The 22,597-nt window shown below is 45.9% G+C and overlaps 1 protein-coding gene across 1 annotated transcript; it reads left to right on the top strand.

Annotated features, from left to right (window-relative positions):
- The first annotated feature begins 9,166 nt into the window (after nucleotides 1-9,166).
- On the top strand, nucleotides 9,167-20,119 carry ZC3H10 (zinc finger CCCH-type containing 10). Its single transcript, XM_068267625.1, has 2 exons — nucleotides 9,167-9,366; nucleotides 16,715-20,119. Exon 2 carries the CDS (start codon nucleotides 16,818-16,820, stop codon nucleotides 18,057-18,059), a length of 1,242 nt encoding a protein of 413 aa, XP_068123726.1. The 5' UTR covers nucleotides 9,167-9,366; nucleotides 16,715-16,817; the 3' UTR covers nucleotides 18,060-20,119.
- Nucleotides 20,120-22,597: the final 2,478 nt, after the last annotated feature.

Below are 22,597 nucleotides of genomic sequence, written 5' to 3' on the forward strand. Positions count from 1 at the left end.
GTATGAACATTGAGGGAATGCAGCAAGGGGCATATTTGGATCTATTATATACTATGTGCGTCTCAGGCCAAGGGCCTATTTGAATAAAATATGTTTCTCTCTTGTCTACTGTAGAAAAAAATAAATTTACCACCAGACTGAAGCTTACCTCTTAGGGCTCTTTTCCACTATGAAATGCGATTGCGATTCCGATCGCAATCGCGTTTCAATTTCCACCATGCGATTGCGATTGAGCTACTATACTCATTATAGTACAGCTCAATCGCATACAAAACGCGGCAGAACGACGATTGCGATTTGACCAAAATCGCATCGCAATCGGATCGCACTAATGGAAATTGCTGCAGCTGTTTCCATTAGTTTAATGTACCTTGCGATTTGCAATCAGAATCAAATTGCAAATCGCAGCTAGTGGAAAAAGGCCCTTAGACTCGTCCCTCCTTGCATTAAGGCTGGACACCTCTGCAGTACTGGCTGATGTGCTGATCCTTCCCTTTTGAGCCAGGAGGGCTCCCATTGTTATAGACAGGAAGGCACCTGGATCACTCTGCATCTGTGTTCTTTGACATGCCCGCCTGTGTCTGCCCAGGATCACCTTCCTTATGCAGCCAGCACAGATGGGCCCATGAACAAATAATATTTACAGAGCCACATCAGCCCAACATGCAGACAGCCTGTTTCCGACTATTCCTTGGTGCATGGCAGGGATTAATATGGCTCTCTGGTATAGGGCCTAGACCAGTACAACAGAATACCAAAGTAGCCTGGCGTGACCCAAAACTACTAGGGAGATGGACTGTCTGCATGTTGGATTGATAACAGTATCTTGGGTGCTTAGAGAGAGACAGTTGAGAGAAGAAAAACTTCAAGCAATAGGATTATTCTGAGCACACACCCTTTTTTCCATTGCATAAGGACTATTCTGGTTGAAAAAGGCAGGTGAACGAGAGAGGTAAAAGGTGAGAAGCACGCATAGTACTGTTGGATTTTCAAATAATGAACACTTAGCTATAAGAGATTATAAGTTAAATAAAAACATATATCATTTTCTTTCCTTATAAAATACAGTATAAGCTTCTAGGATTTTATGTATACACTCGGCTACCTAAGCCCGTTTAAAAACGGGCTCTAGGTAGTGAAGTTACCGCCGCCAGTCAGTGCACACGCGCGTGCCCACCGATGCACGCACCCAGCCGCCCTGCTCCCAACGGCTGTCTGTACTGAGCACATGTGCAGTACAAAAAAAGCTTTGGACGGACAGACAGGGAAAGTGGATGACGCAGGGACACTTAGGTTTTATTGTATAGGATGAAATATATATTATGCCTGTGTGGTTTATCATATGAGTACAAAGAATAGGTATTTTTATTATTGCTTTAATACAATTTACGGTCGTACTTAATAGTCAGAACCAAAGAAAGTCAGAGTTACTTTACTTTTAGCTAGTGACAGACTGCCAACATAATGTTTACACCGCCTTGGAACAGCCTAAAAGGGAACCTTAGCGCAAAAACAAAAATGGGTTTCACTTACCTGGGGCATCTACCAGCCCCCTGCAGCCCCCCTGTCCCCTCACAGTCACTCATGGCTCCTCTGGTCCCCACCTGCAACGCATAAAAATGTATGTGTTAATGTCCACGAAAGCTTCTTGCACCAGCGGGAATGCATAAAAGGTACGTGTGGCGGTCCGCCGACTCTGAGGCGGCAAAAATGAAACTAGCTGGGGCGCAGAAGAGCCATGAATGACTGCGAGCGGGGGGAGGGGGGGAGGGGGGCTTTTGGGGGCTGCATGGTGCTGATAGATGCCCCAGGTAAGTAAAACTCCTTTTAAAAAAAAATAATTTTTTTTTGAGTTAAGGTTCCCTTAACCACTTTAGGACCGTGGGCTTTACCCCCCTTAGGGCCCAGACCCTTTTTTTCCATTCAGACCACTGCAGCTTTCACGGTTTATTGCTAGCTCATACAACCTACCACCTAAATGAATTTTGGCTCCTTTTCTTGTCACTAATAAAGCTTTCTTTTGGTGCTATTTGATTGCTGCTGCGATTTTTACTTTTTATTATATTCATCAAAAAAGACATGAATTTTGTCAAAAAAAATGATTTTTTTAACTTTCTGTGCAGACATTTTTCAAATAAAGTAAAATTTCTGTATACATGCAGCACGAAAAATGTGGACAAACATGTTTTTGATTAAAAAAAACCCCATTCAGCCTATATTTATTGGTTTGGGTAAAAGTTATAGCGTTTACAAACTATGGTGCAAAAAGTGAATTTTCCCATTTTCAAGCATCTCTGACTATTCTGACCACTTGTCATGTTTCATGAGGGGCTGCAATTCCAGGATAGTATAAATACCCCCCAAATGACCCCATTTTGGAAAGAAGACATCCCAAAGTATTCACTGAGAGGCATAGTGAGTTCATAGAATATTTTTTGTCACAAGTTAGCGGAAAATGACACTTTGGGCTTGATTCACAAAGCGGTGCAAAGTGTTTGCACGCCTGTGAAAAGCCCTTTATCACGCCTAAACTCAGTTTAGGAGTGATAAGAAGAAACTCGCGCGATCTCCCGCGCGCAAAGTTTTGCGCGCGTAGCGCACCGCGCTGCGCGCGCAGTGTGCCGTGCTTCGCGCGCAGCGTCCATTGAGCCCTATGGGACTTTGCGCGCGCAGCGCGGTGCGCTACGCGCGCAAAACTTTGCGCGCGGGAGCTTCGCGCGAAGAGCAGCACAAATCGGTGATAACTCAGCTTTGCACCGCTTATCACGCCTAAAGTCTTTTAGGCGTGATAACTGAGTTATCACCGCTTTGTGAATCAAGCCCTTTGTGACAAAAAAACTTCTAACTTGCGACAAAAAAAAATGAAATCTGCCACGGACTCACCATGCCCCTCTCTGAATACCTTGAAGTGTCTACTTTCAAAAATGGGGTCATTTGTGGGGTGTGTTTACTGTCCTGACATTTTGGGGGTTGCTAAATTGTAAGCACCCCTGTAAAGCCTAAAGGTGCTCATTGGACTTTGGACCCCTTAGCGTAGTTAGGCTGCAAAAAAGTGCCACACATGTGGTATTGCCGTACTCAGTAGAAGTAGTAGAATGTGTTTTGGGGTGTATTTTTACACATACCGATGCTGGGTGGGAGAAATATCTCTGTAAATGACATTTTTTTTTTTATTTTTTTTACACACAATTGTCCATTTACAGAGAGATTTCTCCCACTCAGCATGGGTATGTGTAAAAATACACCCCAAAACACATTATACTACTTCTCCTGAGTACGGCGGTACCACATGTGTGGCACTTTTTTACACCCTAAGTACGCTAAGGGGCCCAAAGTCCAATGAGTACCTTTAGGATTTCACAGGTCATTTTGAGAAATTTCGTTTCAAGACTACTCCTCACGGTTTAGGGCCCCTAAAATGCCAGGGCAGTATAGGAACCCCACAAATGACCCCATTCTAGAAAGAAGACACCCAAAGGTATTCCGTTAGGAGTATGGTGAGTTCATAGAAGATTTTATTTTTTGTCACAAGTTAGCGGAAATTGATTTTAGTTCTTTTTTTCACAAAGTGTCATTTTCCGCTAACTTGTGACAAAAAATAAAATCTTCTATGAACTCGCCATACTCCTAACGGAATACCTTTGGGTGTCTTCTTTCTAGAATGGGGTCATTTGTGGGGTTCCTATACTGCCCTGGCATTTTAGGGGCCCTAAACCGTGAGGAGTAGTCTTGAAACGAAATTTCTCAAAATGACCTGTGAAATCCTAAAGGTACTCATTGGAGTTTGGGCCCCTTAGCGTACTTAGGGTGTAAAAAAGTGCCACACATGTGGTACCGCCGTACTCAGGAGAAGTAGTATAATGTGTTTTGGGGTGTATTTTTACACATACCCATACTGGGTGGGAGAAATATCTCTGTAAATGACAATTGTTTGATTTTTTTTTTTTACACACAATTGTCCATTCACAGAGAGATTTCTCCCACCCAGCATGGGTATGTGTAAAAATACACCCCAAAACACATTATACTACTTTTCCTGAGTACAGCGGTACCACGTGTGACACTTTTTTGCAGCCTAGGTGCGCTAAGGGGCCCAACGTCCTATTCACAGGTCATTTTGAGGCATTTGTTTTCTAGACTACTCCTCACGGTTTAGGGCCCCTAAAATGCCAGGGCAGTATAGGAACCCCACAAGTGACCCCATTTTAGAAAGAAGACACCCCAAGGTATTCCGTTAGGTGTATGGCAAATTCATAGAAGATTTTATTTTTTGTCACAAGTTAGTGAAAAATGACACTTTGTGAAAAAAAAAAAAAAAAATCAATTTCCGCTAACTTTTGACAAAAAATAAAATCTTCTATGAACTCATCATACACCTAAAAGAATACCTTGGGGTGTCTTTTTTCTAAAATGGGGTCACTTGTGGGGTTCCTATACCGCCCTGGCATTTTACGGGCCCAAAACCGTGAGTAGTCTGGAAACCAAATGTCTCAAAATGACTGTTCAGGGGTATAAGCATCTGCAAATTTTGATGACAGGTGGTCTATGAGGGGGCAAATTTTGTGGAACCGGTCATAAGCAGGGTGGCCTTTTAGATGGCAGGTTGTATTGGGCCTGATCTGATGGATAGGAGTGCTAGGGGGGTGACAGGAGGTGATTGATGGGTGTCTCAGGGGGTGGTTAGAGGGGAAAATAGATGCAATCAATGCACTGGGGAGGTGATCGGAAGGGGGTCTGAGGGGGATCTGAGGGTTTGGCCGAGTGATCAGGAGCCCACACAGGGCAAATTAGGGCCTGATCTGATGGGTAGGTGTGCTAGGGGGTGACAGGAGGTGATTGATGGGTGTCTCATGGTGTGATTAGAGGGGGGGAATAGATGCAAGCAATGCACTGGCGAGGTGATCAGGGCTGGGGTCTGAGGGCGTTCTGAGGGTGTGGGCGGGTGATTGAGTGCCCTAGGGGCAGATAGGGGTCTAATCTGATAGGTAGCAGTGACAGGGGGTAATTGATGGGTAATTAGTGGGTCGGATCTGCGGGCGATCTATTGGTGTGGGTGGGTGATCAGATTGCCTGCAAGGGGCAGGTTAGGGGCTGATTGATGGGTGGCAGTGACAGGGGGTGATTGATGGGTGGCAGTGACAGGGGGTGATTGATGGGTGATTGAAAGGTGATTGACAGGTGATCAGTGGGTTATTACAGGGAAGAACAGATGTAAATATTGCACTGGCGAATTGATAAGGGGGGGTCTGAGGGCAATCTGAGCGTGTAGGCGGGTGATTGGGTGCCCGCAAGGGGCAGATTAGGGTCTGATCTGATGGGTAATAGTGACAGGTGGTGATAGGGGGTGATTGATGGGTGATTGATGGGTAATTAGTGGGTGTTTAGGGTAGAGAACAGATGTAAACACTGCACTTGGGAGGTGATCTGACGTCGGATCTGCAGGCGATCTATTGGTGTGGGTGGGTGATCAGATTGCCCGCAAGGGGCTGATTGATGGGTGGCAGTGACAGGGGGTGATTGACGGGTGATTGACAGGTGATCAGGGGGATAGATGCATACAGTACACAGGGGGGGGGGGGGGGGGGGGGGGGGGTCTGGGGAGAATCTGAGGGGTGGGGGGGGGTGATCAGGAGGGAGCAGGGGGAAGTTTAGGGCATTAAAAAAATAGCGTTGACAGATAGTGACAGGGAGTGATTGATGGGTGATTAGGGGGGTGATTGGGTGCAAACAGTGGTCTGTGGGGTGGGCAGGGGGGGTCTGAGGGGTGCTGTGGGCGATCAGAGGGCGGGGGAGGGGGAATCAGTGTGCTTGGGTGCAGACTAGGGTGGCTGCAGCCTGCCCTGGTGGTCCCTTTGTATACATTACAAAGTGTATTATACACTTTGTATGCGGCGATCCGGGTGCTAGCAACCCGCCGGCGCTTCCGAACGGCCGGCGGGTTACAGCGCGAAGGGGGCGGAGCCAGTCCCCGGCGGAGGATCGCGTCACGAATGATGCGATCGCTCCGCCCATGCCCGTACAAGGACCGCCGCCTCGTACATGCGGCGGTCCTTGCGGGATCCACTTTCCGGCCGCCCATGTGCAGTGGGCGGTCGTTAAGTGGTTAAAGGAGTCATCAGGCAAACTATAGTAAAATGAGTGGTACTTACCGGGGGCTTCCTCCAGCTCCAAGCTCCCAGGATGTCCCTCGCCGCAGCTCTGCCCGCAGCCGTTCGCCGCAGGTCCGTCCTGGTCCCCGGCGATAACGTCAGGGCGACTTCCAGGTCGCTCTGTACTGCGCCTGCGTGAGCGGCACTGTCAATCACTGCCACGTGGGCCGGAGCAGACTGCGCATTGTGCTAACAATTGCCATTGTTCTAACAACTTTATGTCCTGACTTTTCACTCCTTGTACCAATTGATTGAGAAATCTCGATATTGATCTCAGAGTTGGGCACATGATATAGTAAGACGCCTCCTCTTTATTTTTTCATGGGAAGTCTTAGATTTTGATTTTTATACTTCCTATTCCAATTTATGTGGCCGTATCATAAATAGCCCAACAGTACGCACCAACAGAAGGGCAATAAAAAGACAAATTAGAGCTGAATTCAATGCAGGTGCATCACAAAGCATATCCCAAAGCACAAGACAGACTTTGCAAAGGATGAGCTCTAGCACCAGGAGACCATCAAGAGTGCCGTTATCACAGAAAAATAGGAAAAGACGCCTTTTGTGGGCCCTTGCCACCATGCTTAATCAGTCTTAAATTGGTTTGCGAAACATCAATCAGGGCAAGTTTACACTAGAGGCGCTTTTTCATTTTTTCAAGCGCTGGCGATTTTTCAAAATCATCCTGAAAGCGCTTACACCATGTCTTCCTCTGCGATAGTTCAGATTGGGGCGTTCCGTTCGCTTTCCAATCTGAAAAGCGCTGCATGGACCATTTTCAAGGCGATTCCGCCTCAATGGAATATATAGAAAAAATGCAAACGCTCACAAAATCGATTTGTGCAGTGATTGCGTTCGCATTTTTAAGAATAAATGCATTGTATTTATTATTTTCTGGGTCAAAGAGTTCACTTCCTGACTTGCGTCAGAGAGTGATTTAAAAAACGCTCTGGAAAAGAGCTTAGAAAAGTGCTTTTAACAAAAACGCACCACCCACCCAAGCGCCGGGAATCGCAAAAAAAAAATCACGTAAAAAAAACGCCCAACGTGAACGGAACGCAATGTGAACAAGGCCTCAGAGTTTAACCTGCTTCCATGGCCAGCTCAGTCCACTGAAGGCTCTTTCACACCACAGCTAGTTTCCTGCGGTGTAACGCAAAGTCGAAACTTTATGTTAACCAAGGTAAAATGAAAGGACTTAGACTTTCATTTTACCTTTCACACCCGACGCTGCATTTTGATGCGTTGCCTTACGACGTACCCGGGAGCTTTTAATCTTCAGGAGCCAGAGTTTTCCCGTTGGGTTGAATTAATTACTACCGCCGCTGATTGCGTTGCACCGCTACATCCCGATGACACGCCGCAGGGCATATAACGTGTGCAGACGAATGGCTCCTGCGCGCGTTCTGGATGTGAAAGAGCCCTGACCACAATCCTATTGAGCACTTGTGGGATGAAGTCGAAAGATCACTTGAAAGTTTGGAAATGCCACCATCCAATGTGACCAAACTAAGGGCCCTTTCACATGGGCAGTCTAACTGTGTGCTCAGCAGGCAGCAGTGAGCAGTTACCAAGCAGTAGTGAGCATTTACTAGGCAACAGCAAGCAGTTGTGAGAGTTCAACAGGCTTTTCACTGCCTATTAACTGCTTGTATGAAAGGGCCCATAGACAGGGCTTGTTCTAGACTTTTTGCTGCCTGAGGCAGACTTGTGAGGATGGCATATGTCAGGAAGCAGCAAGCGGGGAAAGCAATGACTCACCTGCTTGCGTTCCACCGCCGAGTCACTTCCTGCAGTACTGTGGGCGGCATTGCAGAAAGTAGAACGAGCAGTGGAATGCATGCAGGGGAGTCATTGTTTTCCCTGCTTCCTGCTTCCTGACATATACCGGTAATGCTGCACAATTAGCTGGAGGGGGAGCCCCAGGTGAGGGTGGGTGGTGGCTGACCCCTATGACCCGCCTCCCCACCACTGCCCCCTTCCTGGCTGCTACCCCTTCCACAGGGCCAGTTCTCTCATGAAACAAGGTGAAACATTTGCATCAAGTGCACAGAAAATGAAGTCGCACACCACTGGTGAGGTGCTGGACCAATATTTGTAATCCACGAAACACTCCAGAAGGTCCGCACACTCTAATGTACCATGTTCTGTTTATTCAGAAAACGTAACACACCATTCCACAACCAACTAGTCGTTTCGGGGCCCCGCAGGGTCCCCTTTGTCAAGGCTACAGTACAGAATGGTACTGTACTGTAGCCTTGACAAAGGGGACCCTGCGGGGCCCCGAAACGACTCGTTGGTTGTGGAATGGTGTGTTACGGTTTCTGAATAAACAGAACATGGTACATTAGAGTGTGCGGACCTTCTGGAGTTTTTCGTGGATTACAAACATTTGCATCAGGCGCACAGATTACAGGGGCAGCATGTTTGTACTGGGTTTACTTTACAGCATGCAGTCATCATAGTAGGAGGAGAAGCGAGGGGAGATCGAGGTGAAGAGGTCATCATTTGGTAAAAGAAGCTTGTTGTGAGGAGTCTAGTCTGACAGTGAGTGAGAATGAGGGAGGCAGTAAATTGTCAGGTGCTGTGCAATCATTCCAAAAGGGGGGGGCATCCTCACAAGTTTGCCGCTGCCTGAGGAACCTGCCTCACCCCATCTCATATGGGACCTGGGGCTGCCCTTAGAGCTGCCATTATGTCAGCAGCATGGGCCAACATTCCTCAGCAATGGTATCAGCATCATGATGTTGAGTCGGTGCCAAGAAAGGATATCAGCTGTAATCAGAGCTAAAGGTGGACCTGGACCATATCCTTATTAGAGGGTGTCTTTAAGTTTTTGGCCACTCAGTCAGCGTACACTAATAAACGTGTCTTTGTCTATTCGTTTTTTTGTTACTTATGCATTATCATAATTGATCGCTAGAGGGAGAAGTAGGTCTGTTCTCAAATCTCAGTGTAGCCGGAAGTAAAAAGTACCTAGGGACGCTTCCTCTTTGAACTCCCCAAGTTCTTCCTTTCCACTTCAATTGTAGCTAATAAACAGCGACCTTACCTACCGGAAGTAGGCGTGGCTGTATCGCGCAAAGACTTTGTTAGGTACGTCGGTGGTCTGGCCGAGTGTGCGGTGGGCGGAAAGTGTGAGCTGAGCGTAATCGCCGAAGTCTCTTTAGTCCGTTTGGTCACCGCTATTCCGGATTCCACGCTGTGTGTATAATAGGTACGTATGGCCTGCACTGTGACGCAGCGAGTTTGCGCGCATCTCATAATGCCGCCTCCAGCGTGTTTCACACACAGGGCTCCGGGCAGCGTGCGACCGCCTGTAGCGTATTCCACACACAGGGCTCCGTGCAGCGTGCGACCGCCTGTAGCGTGTTTCACACACAGGGCTCCGTGCAGCGTGGAGCCGCCTGTAGCGTGTTTCACACACAGGGCTCCTGGGGCCGCTGTTCCGACGAAATAACCGACCCGTTGAATGAGCCTACATTCACTATCAAACTATAGCAGAGGGGGAGGGGATAGTAAAATCTATGGGATGTAGGCTAGTTCGACGGTGTTGGTTAGATTGTTGGAGCACCGCCTGTAGCGTGTTTTACGCACAGGGCTCCGTGCAGCGTGGGGCCGCCTGCAGCGCGTTTTACACACAGGGCTTCGTGCTCTGCAGCCCAGTAGCGACCGTCAATAGATGCATTTGTCTTGATAAAACTAGCTGCTTTTGTTTTGTCTCCTTTATAGATTTATAGAGTATATTCTGCGCCAGCATGGAGTGGGGCGATTTAGACTGTATAAAGTCAACTAATTGATATTTTGGCAGATTTATCATCAGAAGTGGTAGCCTACTGTTAGGTAAATTGGGTAAATACTGATGTAGAAGTAGAGCAGGTGCTCAGATCAGCATATCAGAATCCTTGATTGGGGTATCTGTTTTCTCAATTTTCCTTGCACTTTCGTATAGTGTTGTCCGGATCATGAATGATTCGGATCTTTAATCCAAATCTATTTTGTGAGTCGAATCATCCGAATCATCAAAATGAGTGATTCGGATTGCAAAAGGGGCGGGGCCAGGAGCGACACGCCCCCTCTCAGCGGGCAGCGGGGTCCTGGAAGCAGAGCTGAGATGGATCGCTCTGTTGGGAGGGGAGCTAGCCTTGCAGGGAGACAGGTAGATGAGAGAGAGGGGACATGGGTGCCACTGCCAGATATGTGTAGTGCACACATACTGGCTATAACGTGCTGCTGATTATAGGCTGTCTGTTCCGTAGTTGTGCACAGTGAACACATTGGAAGCTTTTGGCTCAGCACAGCTCAGTAACTTTGCAGGCACTGTGATTGCAGCACAATATGATCCTCCTGCACTCGCTCTAAACAGCTGCACTTCACTTCTGGGAATGCTTTCTTTCACTGTGCGACGTTTGCATTCAAAGTATACGGATGAGCATATAGGTGAAATACATGTAAAGCATATGATTGCAGCATGTGGGTATTGTGTGCAAACATTTCTGCTCTCTGCTGTCTTTCCTCCCTTCTCTGTCCAATCCCTGCCCTCTGTCCATCTTCTCCCCTTCTCTGTGTGTCCACCCCCCTCCCCTTCTCCTGTCCACAGCAGGGAAAGACCTGTCCTGCTATTTATTTCACCCCGAATGCTTCTCTAGTAAAATGATCCGAGATTCGGATCAAAGATCCGGATCTTTTCAATGATCCGATTAGAATCATCCGGATCATTGAAAAGATCCGAACTTCCCATCTCTACTTTCGTAATATACTAGTTAAATGGTGCTTGGCCGCCACCTCCCTTCCCACGCACACACCCACCCCTCTTCACCAATCCTACTCTGCTCTCTGAAGTCTGACCACGTGCTGCACATGTGCGCCAGGCACAATGCAGGGACACAGGAGTACACAGCGACAGGGAGTTTATTATATAGGATATATTTATATACTACAATTGAAAGTAGTTTAAGTCTTGGGTGCTTGTATGGTTTAGGTGACCCACCGGGGAACCTCATAGAGAAGTTCCTGTAACGTGATTGGTTGCTGTTTTAACAGTTCTCCAATGACTATGTCATGACCCCTGTGCCTTTAGTATACTGCTGGTGGCAGCTAAGGATAGTTGGAAAATTTCTGTGATTCTGAGTTACTGACTGTAAATTGGCTTAGGGCCTGTTTCCACTACAAGTGGATTCTGGATGCAGAGAAACTGACTCCAATGAATGCCTATGGGCCTGTTTCCACTAAACGCGATTTGTCTGATGCAGATTTCCCATAGGCATTCATTGGAGTCAGTTTTCTGCATCCAGAATCCGTGTGTAGTGGAAATAGGCCCTTACTGCAGCAGAAATCCAAAATCAGTCCTGGAAATTGGTGTTCCGTGGAAGTAACCCATCTTGGAAATTTTAACCCAATCAGAGAGCTCGGAAGCATTGGACCAATCACAGGCTGCAGAATTTTTACGTGCAAATTTGAATACCGCAGAAATTTTAGACCATTTTCAAGACTTGCTGTGTTCTCCCCAGGGCTAATTAGGTGGGCGGGCTGCCCGGGTGTTTTTAAATCCCACCCGGCTGCCAAAAGTCTGTGCTGATTGGCTTGCAGTCATCGGCGGGGGGTGGCAGCGTTCTTTGGCCACGAGCAGTTTGGGGTAGGGAAATGCCTACAAGTGCAGTAGCTGGGGTCCGACCTCTATCCCCCCTCCATCTCCCCCTGTTCAACCAGCTCCTCCGGCGGCGGTAGATTCAGCGTCACTTGCTCTCGGCTGTCTCAAGCGCTAGAGCACAAGCCTGCCACCTGATCCTCGCTGTCTCCTGTCTTCTCTGATGCTGCGCACACTAACAGTATGTGCAGCATCGCAGAGAGAGGATAGGAGACAGCGAGGATCAGGTGGCAGGCTTGTGTTCTAGCGCTTGAGACAGCCGAGAGCTAGTGACGCTGAATCTACCGCCGCCGGAGGAGCTGGGTGAACAGGGGGATAGAGGTCGGACCCCAGCTACTGCACTTGTGGGCATTCCCCTACCCCAAACTGCTCGTGGCCGAAGCACGCTGCCACCCCCCCGTCCCCACCGAATCACCGATGACGCTTGAGGTTTGCGAAATCCAGGGGAGATACCTGTATCGGGGGTGGGGCGAGGTGAGTTGCACACCCTCCCCACCAGTCTGACCACCTCCCCACTAGCCCACCAGCCTGACCACCACCCCACTAGCCCACCAGCCTGACCACCTCCCCACCATCCTGACCACCCACCCTACTAGCCCACCATCCTGACCACCCACCCTACTAGCCCACCAGCCTGACCACCCACCCTACTAGCCCACCAGCCTGACCACCTACCCACTTACTAGCCATCCACCTCACCACTTACCAACCCACCCAGCCACCAGCCTACCCTAGACCTACTTACCCAACCCACCAGGCTGATGTACTTACCCACCCCACTTCGGTGTTGCCTTTCTTTTCCACCCAGCATGACCGTAGGGCCCTTTTCCACTAGCTGCGATCCGCTTCAGAAAGCGGATCGCAGCCGTTTTGATGAGCACCGTGATAACATGTAAATCGCGATGCTCATTTCCCACTAGCATGCGTCGTAATTTCATGAATCACAATTGTCGGGCGATCGTTCTCCGTTCCCAGCAGCTATATGGAGCAATCACGGGTAGTGGAAATTGTAGATTGCGTGATCGCAGCGCAATTGCGATCGCACTACCTAGTGGAAAAGGGCCCTTACTTCCCCACCCGGCTACTTTTTCATGCGACCTGGCTGAAAAAATTTCTGGGGAGAACCTTGACTTAGTAGTATCCGAGTCTTGTGATTGGTCTAAAATTTTCGCAGTATTCCGATTCCTGCGGTAAAATACTGCATTCTCTGATTGGTCCAATACTACCGAGTATGTCTGAATTTCGAGTGTCGCGATTGGCCTGCAATCAAAGGACTCGGAAATGCTTGGTAGTATTGGACCAATCAGAGAATGCGTTGGTTTACTGCGGAAATCAGGATACCGCAAACATTAAGACCAATCACAAGATTCAGATACTACCGATTTTTACAGAGTCTTGTGATTGGCCTAAAATTTACACTGAAAAATTCTGTGAAACCTTTTTCCGTAGATTTGGTACTGCAGCATTGCTGTCCGATTTTCAATTGATTTCCGGCTGAAGTCTGTTGAAAGGATGTATCAGACACATGGTGGAAAATCTTGGTTGCGTGTTCTCAATCGGTGTGCAGTGGTAACAGTGTTTGAATTTCAATGACAGGTGGACTCTGGCCTCATCCAGTGTCTGCTGTCATGACTAGTGCCTGTCCAACATGGCACTGTCCCGCTTGTGACGTCACAGGCACTCGCAGTGACGCCAAACGGCAGAAGAGGCCCTTGGTGAGCACAGCCGTGCTTGCACAGTAGCACGGAGCCTTCGGCTCTGGCTTACTGCGCATGCACAGATGGGCTCGCGCGGCCACAATGTGATTAGCGCCAATGCATTGTCTCTAATCTTTGGGGGGCCATGTTCAGTAGGATCCTGAGGCTTCCCTCTCTTTAGGTAAGTACTGTATCTAATTTGTACCCGAGCTCTGGCTCCGGTACACTTTAGAGAACTAGAGATGAAGCACCCGCTTGTATTTTACCTTATAAATCAGTGGGAACATGACAGTAAACACCCAATCTGCTCTTTGTTTCATTGTTCTCTGTTTAATCTGATTATCACCTCTGATAAGCACTCAGTCTAGCTTTCCTATGGAAAGATTATAGCTGAGTCTGTCTTCTCTGGTGTCTTTTCAAGCCCAAGCCTGCCCCCTTGTGGCTCTGCTATAATTAATTATTCCCTGCAAAGCCAGACTGAATGCTCAGTCCAGGATTCTTATTACAGCTGTTAACAGACACTTTTAGCAGTGAGGATGAAACAGAGAGCAGGGTAAGTGTTTTCTCTGTACTTATCCGTTAGCTGGGCGCATCCGGCAGGTGGCGACAAAACTCCACCAGAGTTACATCTTTCCCTACTATCCATGTCGGCCTGGAGGGGGAATAGTAATTAGCGCCACCTGCCAGATGCGCCCGGCTAACGGATAAGTACCGGTTTCTCTAATGTTCTTACTGATATATATGGTAAAATACACAAGGGTGCTTCGTCTCTGGTTCCTTTTAAGGTGGATGCAAGTTCATGCTATTGGTGAACCTCTTGTTCAAATCTGTGCAACACTGGTTAGTAGAAGTGGTATAATTGGCAAAGGTCCAACTCTTTGGAATGGACTCAGTTTTACAGAGCCTCTAGGTATATAGCAAGACATTTACTGTGTAATGGTATGTTCACAACAGTGCAATCATATCAATGCAAAATCGCATAGATAAATTGGAATCTATAGAATGGAAGAGCTGAGAAGTTGTTGCCAGTTTGATAATCTATTTTGCGTCTGGTTGACCATCCGATTCGATTAAAATCGAATTGGATGAAAATCTTTACTGCAACAAGCATGTTGATCAAACATGCTGGGAAATCTTGGGCCAACGTATTCAATCACGTGTGCATTGGTATTGGTGTGCAATATTGTGACAATTGCAATGTAACCCCCTGCTGCTTTCCCGCCAAATGATAATGTCCCTGCAGGTACCTGTGCATGCAAATACTTTACCTGTCTGCTGCCCCAGAGTTTCCAAGTTTCTGCTGTTCTTCCGCATTCACGTCCTACATGACTACTAGCATATACCACGTGGGGCGTGTGACATCCCACATACACCTTTCCCATGGCCAGCAGCCACAAGGGGCACCAATGCAGGAGTACAATGGACATTCGGGTGCAGTGGACAGGTGAAGTATTTACATGCATGCATGGGGGATTATCTTACATTTGGGGAGGTAGCATCACAAGGCCAATTCCTAAATGATTTAATGCAAAAATCGATGTGGAATCAGTCTGTGGTTTATGGGCAGCCAACAGAACTCGAACAGAGAAATCTGTCTCTTGGTCTTTTGTTTGGTTTTGGGTTTTTTTTATTAAAATCTGTGTCTAGAAATGGCCTGAGTTTGTAATCTGTTTGATTTGTAGTTTCTACCTTTCATATTCCAGGTGAGCCTGCTCCATTGTTTTGTATTTTCCCGATTGTTTAAAATGCAGTGGGTGGGGTGGCTGAGCTCACACACTATTCAAATGCAAACCAAAAGGCTGTTGGTTATGTGGGCCTACCATCTGCAATGTGGAAGATCTTGCACTATAATGTAATGCTAGGTACACACAATACAGATTTCTGTCAGATAAATTCCAACATGTCCAATTTGATTTCCCAACGATTTTTCATAGAAGTGAACGGTACATCGAACGGAAAACAGATCGGGCATGTTGGAAGTAACTGATCTGACAGTATATCTGTCAGAAAATAGCATTGTGTACCTAGCATAAGAAAGAGCAGCAATAAGGCAGTACATGGCTTTAATGCTAGGTACACATGATGCAATTCTCTGACAGGATTACTGTCAGATCAATTATTTCCAACACGTCAATCTGATTTCCGAGCGATTTCCTGTTCACTTATTTGAAAAATCGATTGGAAATAATCGATCTGACAGTAATACTGTCAGAAAATTGCATCGTGTGTACCTAGCATAGTACATCTTCCTTCAATCTTAAATTGCTTTCTTTCTATAAGAGGAAAAAAATCCACCAAATTTTTAGCTTCAAATTAAATTGCTCAATAAAATATGCAGTTTTGCATTTGCTTCCTTCAGAGAGGGTTCACACTTGTCAGTGCAGAATACGCATGTGTTTTCCACACCTTCATCTGTATTTAAAAGTGCGTGTTTTTTCCACAGTGGTTAAGAATGGTCAGTAAGAACATGTAGTAGTGAGCAAAATTATGCCACATGGCCATGAATTTATTCCCACACGCTAAATTTACATTTAAATGTGAACGATCCCCTTGACTTACACAGGTTTTAAAGGGAACCTAAAGCGAGAGGGATATAAAGTGTGCCATATATATTTCCGTTTAAACTATACATATTGCCTGGCTATCCTGCTGATCCTCTGCCTGTAATACTTTTAGGGTGAAGAGGCTTCCCCCATCCTCTTATGTCAGCCTGTTCTTGTGCTGGGATCCCCAAAGAGTGTCGTCCTCCCTGCGCATGCGCACTAGTGCGGTCTTACTCTGGCGGAAATAGCCAAGCCCAATTAGGCCCGCCTTTTTCCGTAGAAAGCAGAGTGAGACTATGCTAGTGCGTATGCGCAAGCTGTCAACCAGTTAGAAGATTGCATGCGGTTTTGACAAGTGTGAACCCATCTCATTACTTATTGCAACTCTCAACAGACTATTTTCAAATCACAACAGTCTTTTCTTATGTGCATTTAATAGAGCATTATAAAACACTTCATCTTTCCCTTTTGGTCTGAAACCATCGCATATGCCAGTGTGACCAGATTATTTGTATTTTACTTTTCGAAAACACTCTCCCCGCCCCCTTTTACAGAAGTTTTTATGCAGAATGAATTTAATTTATAACAATCTATTAAATGCTTATAAAACTTTACCTGAGGCTTTAAAGCTTTGCGTTTACCTACATTGTTTGCTCAACACAATATTCTCTTTTGCAGCTTTTACTCAGAGCGCTGCTTTGCCTGGTGCAGCGCAGATACTAAGGCGCAGCGCAAGCGTTGAGGATTATATAATACATAGGAATCAAGCGCTGCTTTAACGATGCCGAACAGGGATAATTATACAAATGGCGGCAGCAGTGCTAGTGGCAGCGAAGACGCAGCGTCACCTGTGGAATACGTGTGCCGTGACTTTCTGCGCAACGTGTGCAAGCGAGGCAAGCGCTGCCGCTTCAAGCATCCAGATTCCAGTGATGTCTCTGACCTAGGAGTGCAAAAGAATGAATTTGTTTTTTGCCACGACTTTCAGAATAAGGAGTGTGGGCGTATTAACTGCCGCTTCATCCATGGTACCAAGGATGATGAAGATCATTACAAGACAACGGGAGAGCTGCCTCCTCGCTTGCGTCATAAAGTAGCCGTTGGACTCGGCTTGTCTCCAACTGACCTGGCTAGTAAGGATGAGATTCCCATTTGCCGGGATTTCCTGAAGGGTGAATGCCAGCGGGGGGATAGGTGCAAGTTTCGCCACTTGCAGAGAGAATATGATTACCAATTTGAATATACAGGTGATCGGCGTGGAGGGGTGATGAATACGGGTTCAGCAGTTGGAGGCTTGTCTACCACTGCAACCCGTAATTTTGAGCAATTTGGTTCTTTCAATAGCCTTTCAGAACCAGAATACTATCCTTCCTCTACATATTATCGCTATGGGGATCGCTTTGATGATCCAGTGATGAAGAAAAGGCGTGTGGGCTATGATGGGTACTATAATGTATCCCCAGTGGAATACCGTATGTTAGAGGAAGAAAATGTAATGCTTCGTAGGCGTGTTGAGGATTTAAAAAAGCAGGTTTCTGTCTTGGCAGCAACCAATGAAGTCTTGCTCGATCAGAATGCTCAGTTCCGTAGTCAAGCCAAAGTTGTTACACTCAGCACTCTGAGCACCACAGCTCCAACCAGTGAGCAAGCAGTAGGAACTGTGACTAATTACAACCATGGCATTGCACAAACCCACACCACTTTAAGCAGTCAGGCATTACAGCCCCGACCAGTTACTCAGCAAGAGTTAGTGGCCTCCACCGGTGCCCCTGCTTCTGCCCAGAGCAATGCAGCCCCTCAGCTTAATCCTGAAATTACACCACTTTCTGCTGCACTGGCTCAAACGATTGCTCAAGGAATGGCACCACCCGTTTCCATGGCACCTGTAGCAGTTTCTGTTGCTCCTGTTGCAGTTTCCATGGCACAGCCATTGCCAGTTATCACCATGAGTCAGTGCACCACACCTATGGTAACCTATCCCATTGCTTCACAAAGCATGCGAATAACAGCTATTCCCCACTAATACTACCCTGAGACCTGGAACCCACTAGGAGTGCTTTTCTGAGTGCTTTGTGATTTGAAAAGCTCTTGCTATGGGTGTGACCCCACTTCAGCGATGTGATTTTAAAAAAATTCCCCATAGCATTGCATTAGCAAGAGCTTTTTCAAATCACTAGCGCTTAGAAAAGGCGTCTAGTGGGTTTGAGCCCTTATGATGATACATGTTTAGTATAGATAGTTGATGAGATGCAAATCTTGGTTGACACAGGATTATGCAAATTGAAAATAATCCTATTGAATCCTGCCGAGATTGGTCAATTTTAAGGTGCGTTCATTTGCATAATCCTACATCAACTCCAAATTATTCGCATCTCATTAACCATCCCTAATGCTGGATACACACGGTGCGTTCCCGCTCGATTCCCGTCGATTCGTTTATTTCCAACATGTCCGATTTGCATTTTGATGGATCATTAGGTCGATTTGGCGTACTTTACATGCGAATCGACCTAACAATCCATCGAAATAGAGTGCGGGAACACACCGTGTGTATCCAGCATAATGTTCAGCAAGGCTCAAACACCCTGCTTGCTTGGGCTGTACTTAAGACCCCCCCCCCCCCCTCCCCTCCTGCAATTACCAGGAAAATTGCTACATGTACATACATGCAGACCCCTTACAACTCATAGTGTTTCAGATAGATATAGTTGTTCTATAACTTACACATTTCTGTTGTGAAACAATTCAGATAAAGCTTGTGCTGGGCCTTTTAGTTGACATGGTTTTGGCACATGCATGCTCTTAAAGGACCACTATTGCGAAATTTCTAAAAAAAAAATAAAACTAGAAAAGATTTACACTGGAAAGAATGCTAGCAGGAGGGATAGGGAAGGGTTAAGAATTAGTTAAAAAATATCACACGGCCTTTTACACATTCACAACAGCGTGAATGTGAGAGCTCTTTACCAACGGACAGCTCGTATCTGCCTGCCTGAGATCACAGGAAGAGACAGTTATACTGCTAGCTGAAAATGTTACCACCAGCCCGCAGTAAAGTCTAATAATCTTAGCCAGGCAGATACAAGCTGTACTCCGGTAAAGAGCTGTCACATTCACGCAGTCGTGAAAGTGTAAACAGCAGTGTGTTGTTTTTTTTTTGTTTTTTTGTTTTTTTAACTCATTCTTAACCCTTCACTATCCCACCCTACTAGCATTTTTCCAGTATATTTTTTTTTTTTGATAAATTATATAATTTCTTTTTATTTTTTAGAAATTTCACGATAATGGACCTTTAAGAAGGGGTTGCTCAGGCATGGGCTGCAATTAGTGCTTTCTGTATTGATTGCAGTCCTGTCTGTTAATCATAGACCATGCTGTGGTTTCCTGTAGTTGTCATTTTGTGATCTACATATCTTCAAAGAATTATCACGTGTCTGTTAAAAAGGTTAATTCTTCTATTTTAAATAATGATTGATTTCCTAATGTTGGGTAGTTGTAATAGGACTCGGCTGTTGCTATAGTTTCCTCAGTTTCTGTTTTCCATCACTGACGTGAAAACTGTGTACTGAGATGAGATTTGATGGACCAAGCATTGTTTAGTTTATTGTTTGAAAAGATTTGACACACATCTGTTAATGCTAAGGGTTGGTTCACATCAGGTCTGCTGCCAGCAGATAGCAGCGGACCCATGTTTTTTATGGGCATGTTTGCAAAGTCACTGGATCTGTTGCTATTCTGCAATGGACAACCTCTGACCTGCATTTTTTTTTTTTTTTTTTTTTTTTTTTACAGTCAACTGATGCTTAGCCATTCATCCTCTGTAAATGGCACAAATCTGCCAGCAGTGCATAAGGATACTTCCATCAACCCACCTGAGCAGAGCAGGCATAGTACTTCCGTATTCGTGGCATGTACTACCACATTTTTGTTCCCTTTGCCTGCTGAAACCAGCATAATACTGCTTATATTTTCATTGCAGATCTTTTGGTTATCTTTTGCTTCAAGATGTATAATGTGAGCTTGCATTCCTGTGTTGTAGAATTCAAAGTGTACTGTTTGTTGTTATAAAAGTTTTGAACTCTACCCCATTGTCTGTTCTGTTTAATTTATCCCACTGCTAGAAAAAACATTTTTTATGATAAGACGGTAAGACCTCTAACATACAGTGGGATGTTAAAGTTTGGGCAACCTTGTTATTAGTCATAATTTTCCTGTATAAATCGGTTGTTACGATAAAAATGTCAGTTAAATATATCAGATAGGAGACACAGTGATATTTGAGAAATGAAATTGTTTATTGGGATTTACAGAACGTGTGCAATAATTGTTTAAACAAATTAGGCGGATGCATACATTTGGGCACCACAAAAATAAATAAATGAAATCCATATTTAGTAGGTCCTCCTTTTTGCAGAAATTACAGCCTCTAACACATCCTGTAGGTTCCAATGAGTGTCTGGATTCTGGTTGAAGGTATTTTGGACCATTCCTCTTTACTAAACATCTCTAGTTCATTCAGGTTTGATGGCTGCTGAGCATGGACAGCTCTTTATAACTCACACAACAGATTTTCAATTCTATTCAGGTCTGGGGCTGAGATGGCCATTCCAGAATGTTGTACTTGTTCCTCTGCATGAATGCCTTAGGGTGCATACACACATCAGACCACACACATCAGACCATAGTCTTTGGAAAATGAAAGATCAGACCAATTTTACCCCCTTCCATGTAGTATGAGAGCCATACCTACACAGTCTATTCTATTGAGCTGAACTCCCCATCAGATATAAATCTTTGCAAGATGCTGCACATAAAGATGCAAAAGATCAGTATCTGCAAAATATCTGTTCCTGCAAAAGATCCATTCCTGCAAAATGCATTCATAGTCTATATCTGCAGATCCTCATACACACCTTATTTAACAGACATTCATCTGCAGATCAGATCCACCAGGATGGAAGATTTCTATCTGATGGGGAGTTCAGCTCAATAGAATAGACTGTGTAGGTATGGCTCTCATACTCCATGGAAGGGGGTAAAATTGGTCTGTGATCTTTCATTTTCCAAAGACTATGGTCTGATGTGTGTATTGCACCTTTAGTAGATTTTGAGCAGTGTTTAGGGTCGTTGTCTTGTTGAAAGATACAGCTCCAGCACAGCTTCAGCTTTGTCACTGATTCCTGGACATTGGTCTCCAGAATCTGCTGATACTGAGTGGAATCCATATGTCTCTCAACTTTGACAAGATTCCCAGTCCCTGCACTGGCCACACAGCCCCACAGCATGATGGGACCACCACCACACTTTACTGTAGGTAGCAGGTATTTTTCTTGGAATGCTGTTTTTTTTTTTCCTCCATGCATAACACCCCTTGTTATGCCCAAATAACTCAATTTTAGTTTCATCAGCCCACAGCACCTTATTCCAAAGCTGCTTTAGCATACCTCAAGCGGCTCTGTTTTACTGTGAGCGGAGAAAATGCTTCCCCTGCATTAGGCCTGAACGATTTTAGGAAAAGATTGAATTGTACGATTTCTTTCAGAAATTGCGATTTTTGATTTGCAATTTTTTCCCTCAAGCTTTATCACTAATTTTACAATGACCACAGTAACATTTGCAAACATGCACTGACAGAAAATGACATACTATCATACTACTATGATAGTATGTTATTTTCTGTCATGTTTGTATATGTTACTGCATTATGTAAATTTAGGTCCCCACAGTCAGTAACAGCACAGTCATCAGCATTATCATGCTGACACGCTGTGCAAAGGAGGTGGAGGCAATACAAACTTTGACAGGTGTGCAGGCGTAGTCTGCCGCCTGTGATATGACAATTGATTGAAAGGCATCCAGCTAATGCCTTGGACTTATGGAGGCACTGGAAGTGGTGAGCCTGCGGGCGTAGTCAACTGCCCGACCAGCCAATGATGTGGATGTACTGGGAGGAGTGAGCCTGTGGGCGGAGTCTGCCACCCGCCCAGCCAATGACGTGAGCCGCTACAAGAGTGAGCCTGTGTCCCGCTCAGCTGATGGGCTAAATTAGGGGAGTAAATATCGAAGAAAAAAGCGGGTTGGCACTACTTTATGAGCGGGTGCTCTGCAGTGGTCCTTCACTGATCCCTCTTCCAGCTGAGCGTGCTCTGGTAACAAGATATGTATTGTGGCATGAAGACAGAGCATGAAGAAAACAGGCACTGCTGCAAGCTGACTTTAATAAAGCATCAGATTGTGGTACAAAATTATGCAGTGTGGCATATCGCGGTGCTGCAACAGTACAATAGTAAAAACGTTCAGAAGGGATACCTTGTGGCGTGGTGGGTGCCGGGTAGAACCACCCGGCACCCACCACGCCACAAGGTATCCCTTCTGAACGTTTTTACTATTGTACTGTTGCAGCACCGCGATATGCCACACTGCATAATTTTGTACCACAATCTGATGCTTTATTAAAGTCAGCTTGCAGCAGTGCCTGTTTTCTTCATGCTCTGTCTTCATGCCACACTAAATTAGGGGAGGCAGGGGAGAGAATGAGCCGCCCCATGCCGCAAGTAAGAC

The sequence above is a fragment of the Hyperolius riggenbachi genome, chromosome 2, assembly GCF_040937935.1.
Source record: "Hyperolius riggenbachi isolate aHypRig1 chromosome 2, aHypRig1.pri, whole genome shotgun sequence".
NCBI lineage: Eukaryota > Metazoa > Chordata > Amphibia > Anura > Hyperoliidae > Hyperolius > Hyperolius riggenbachi.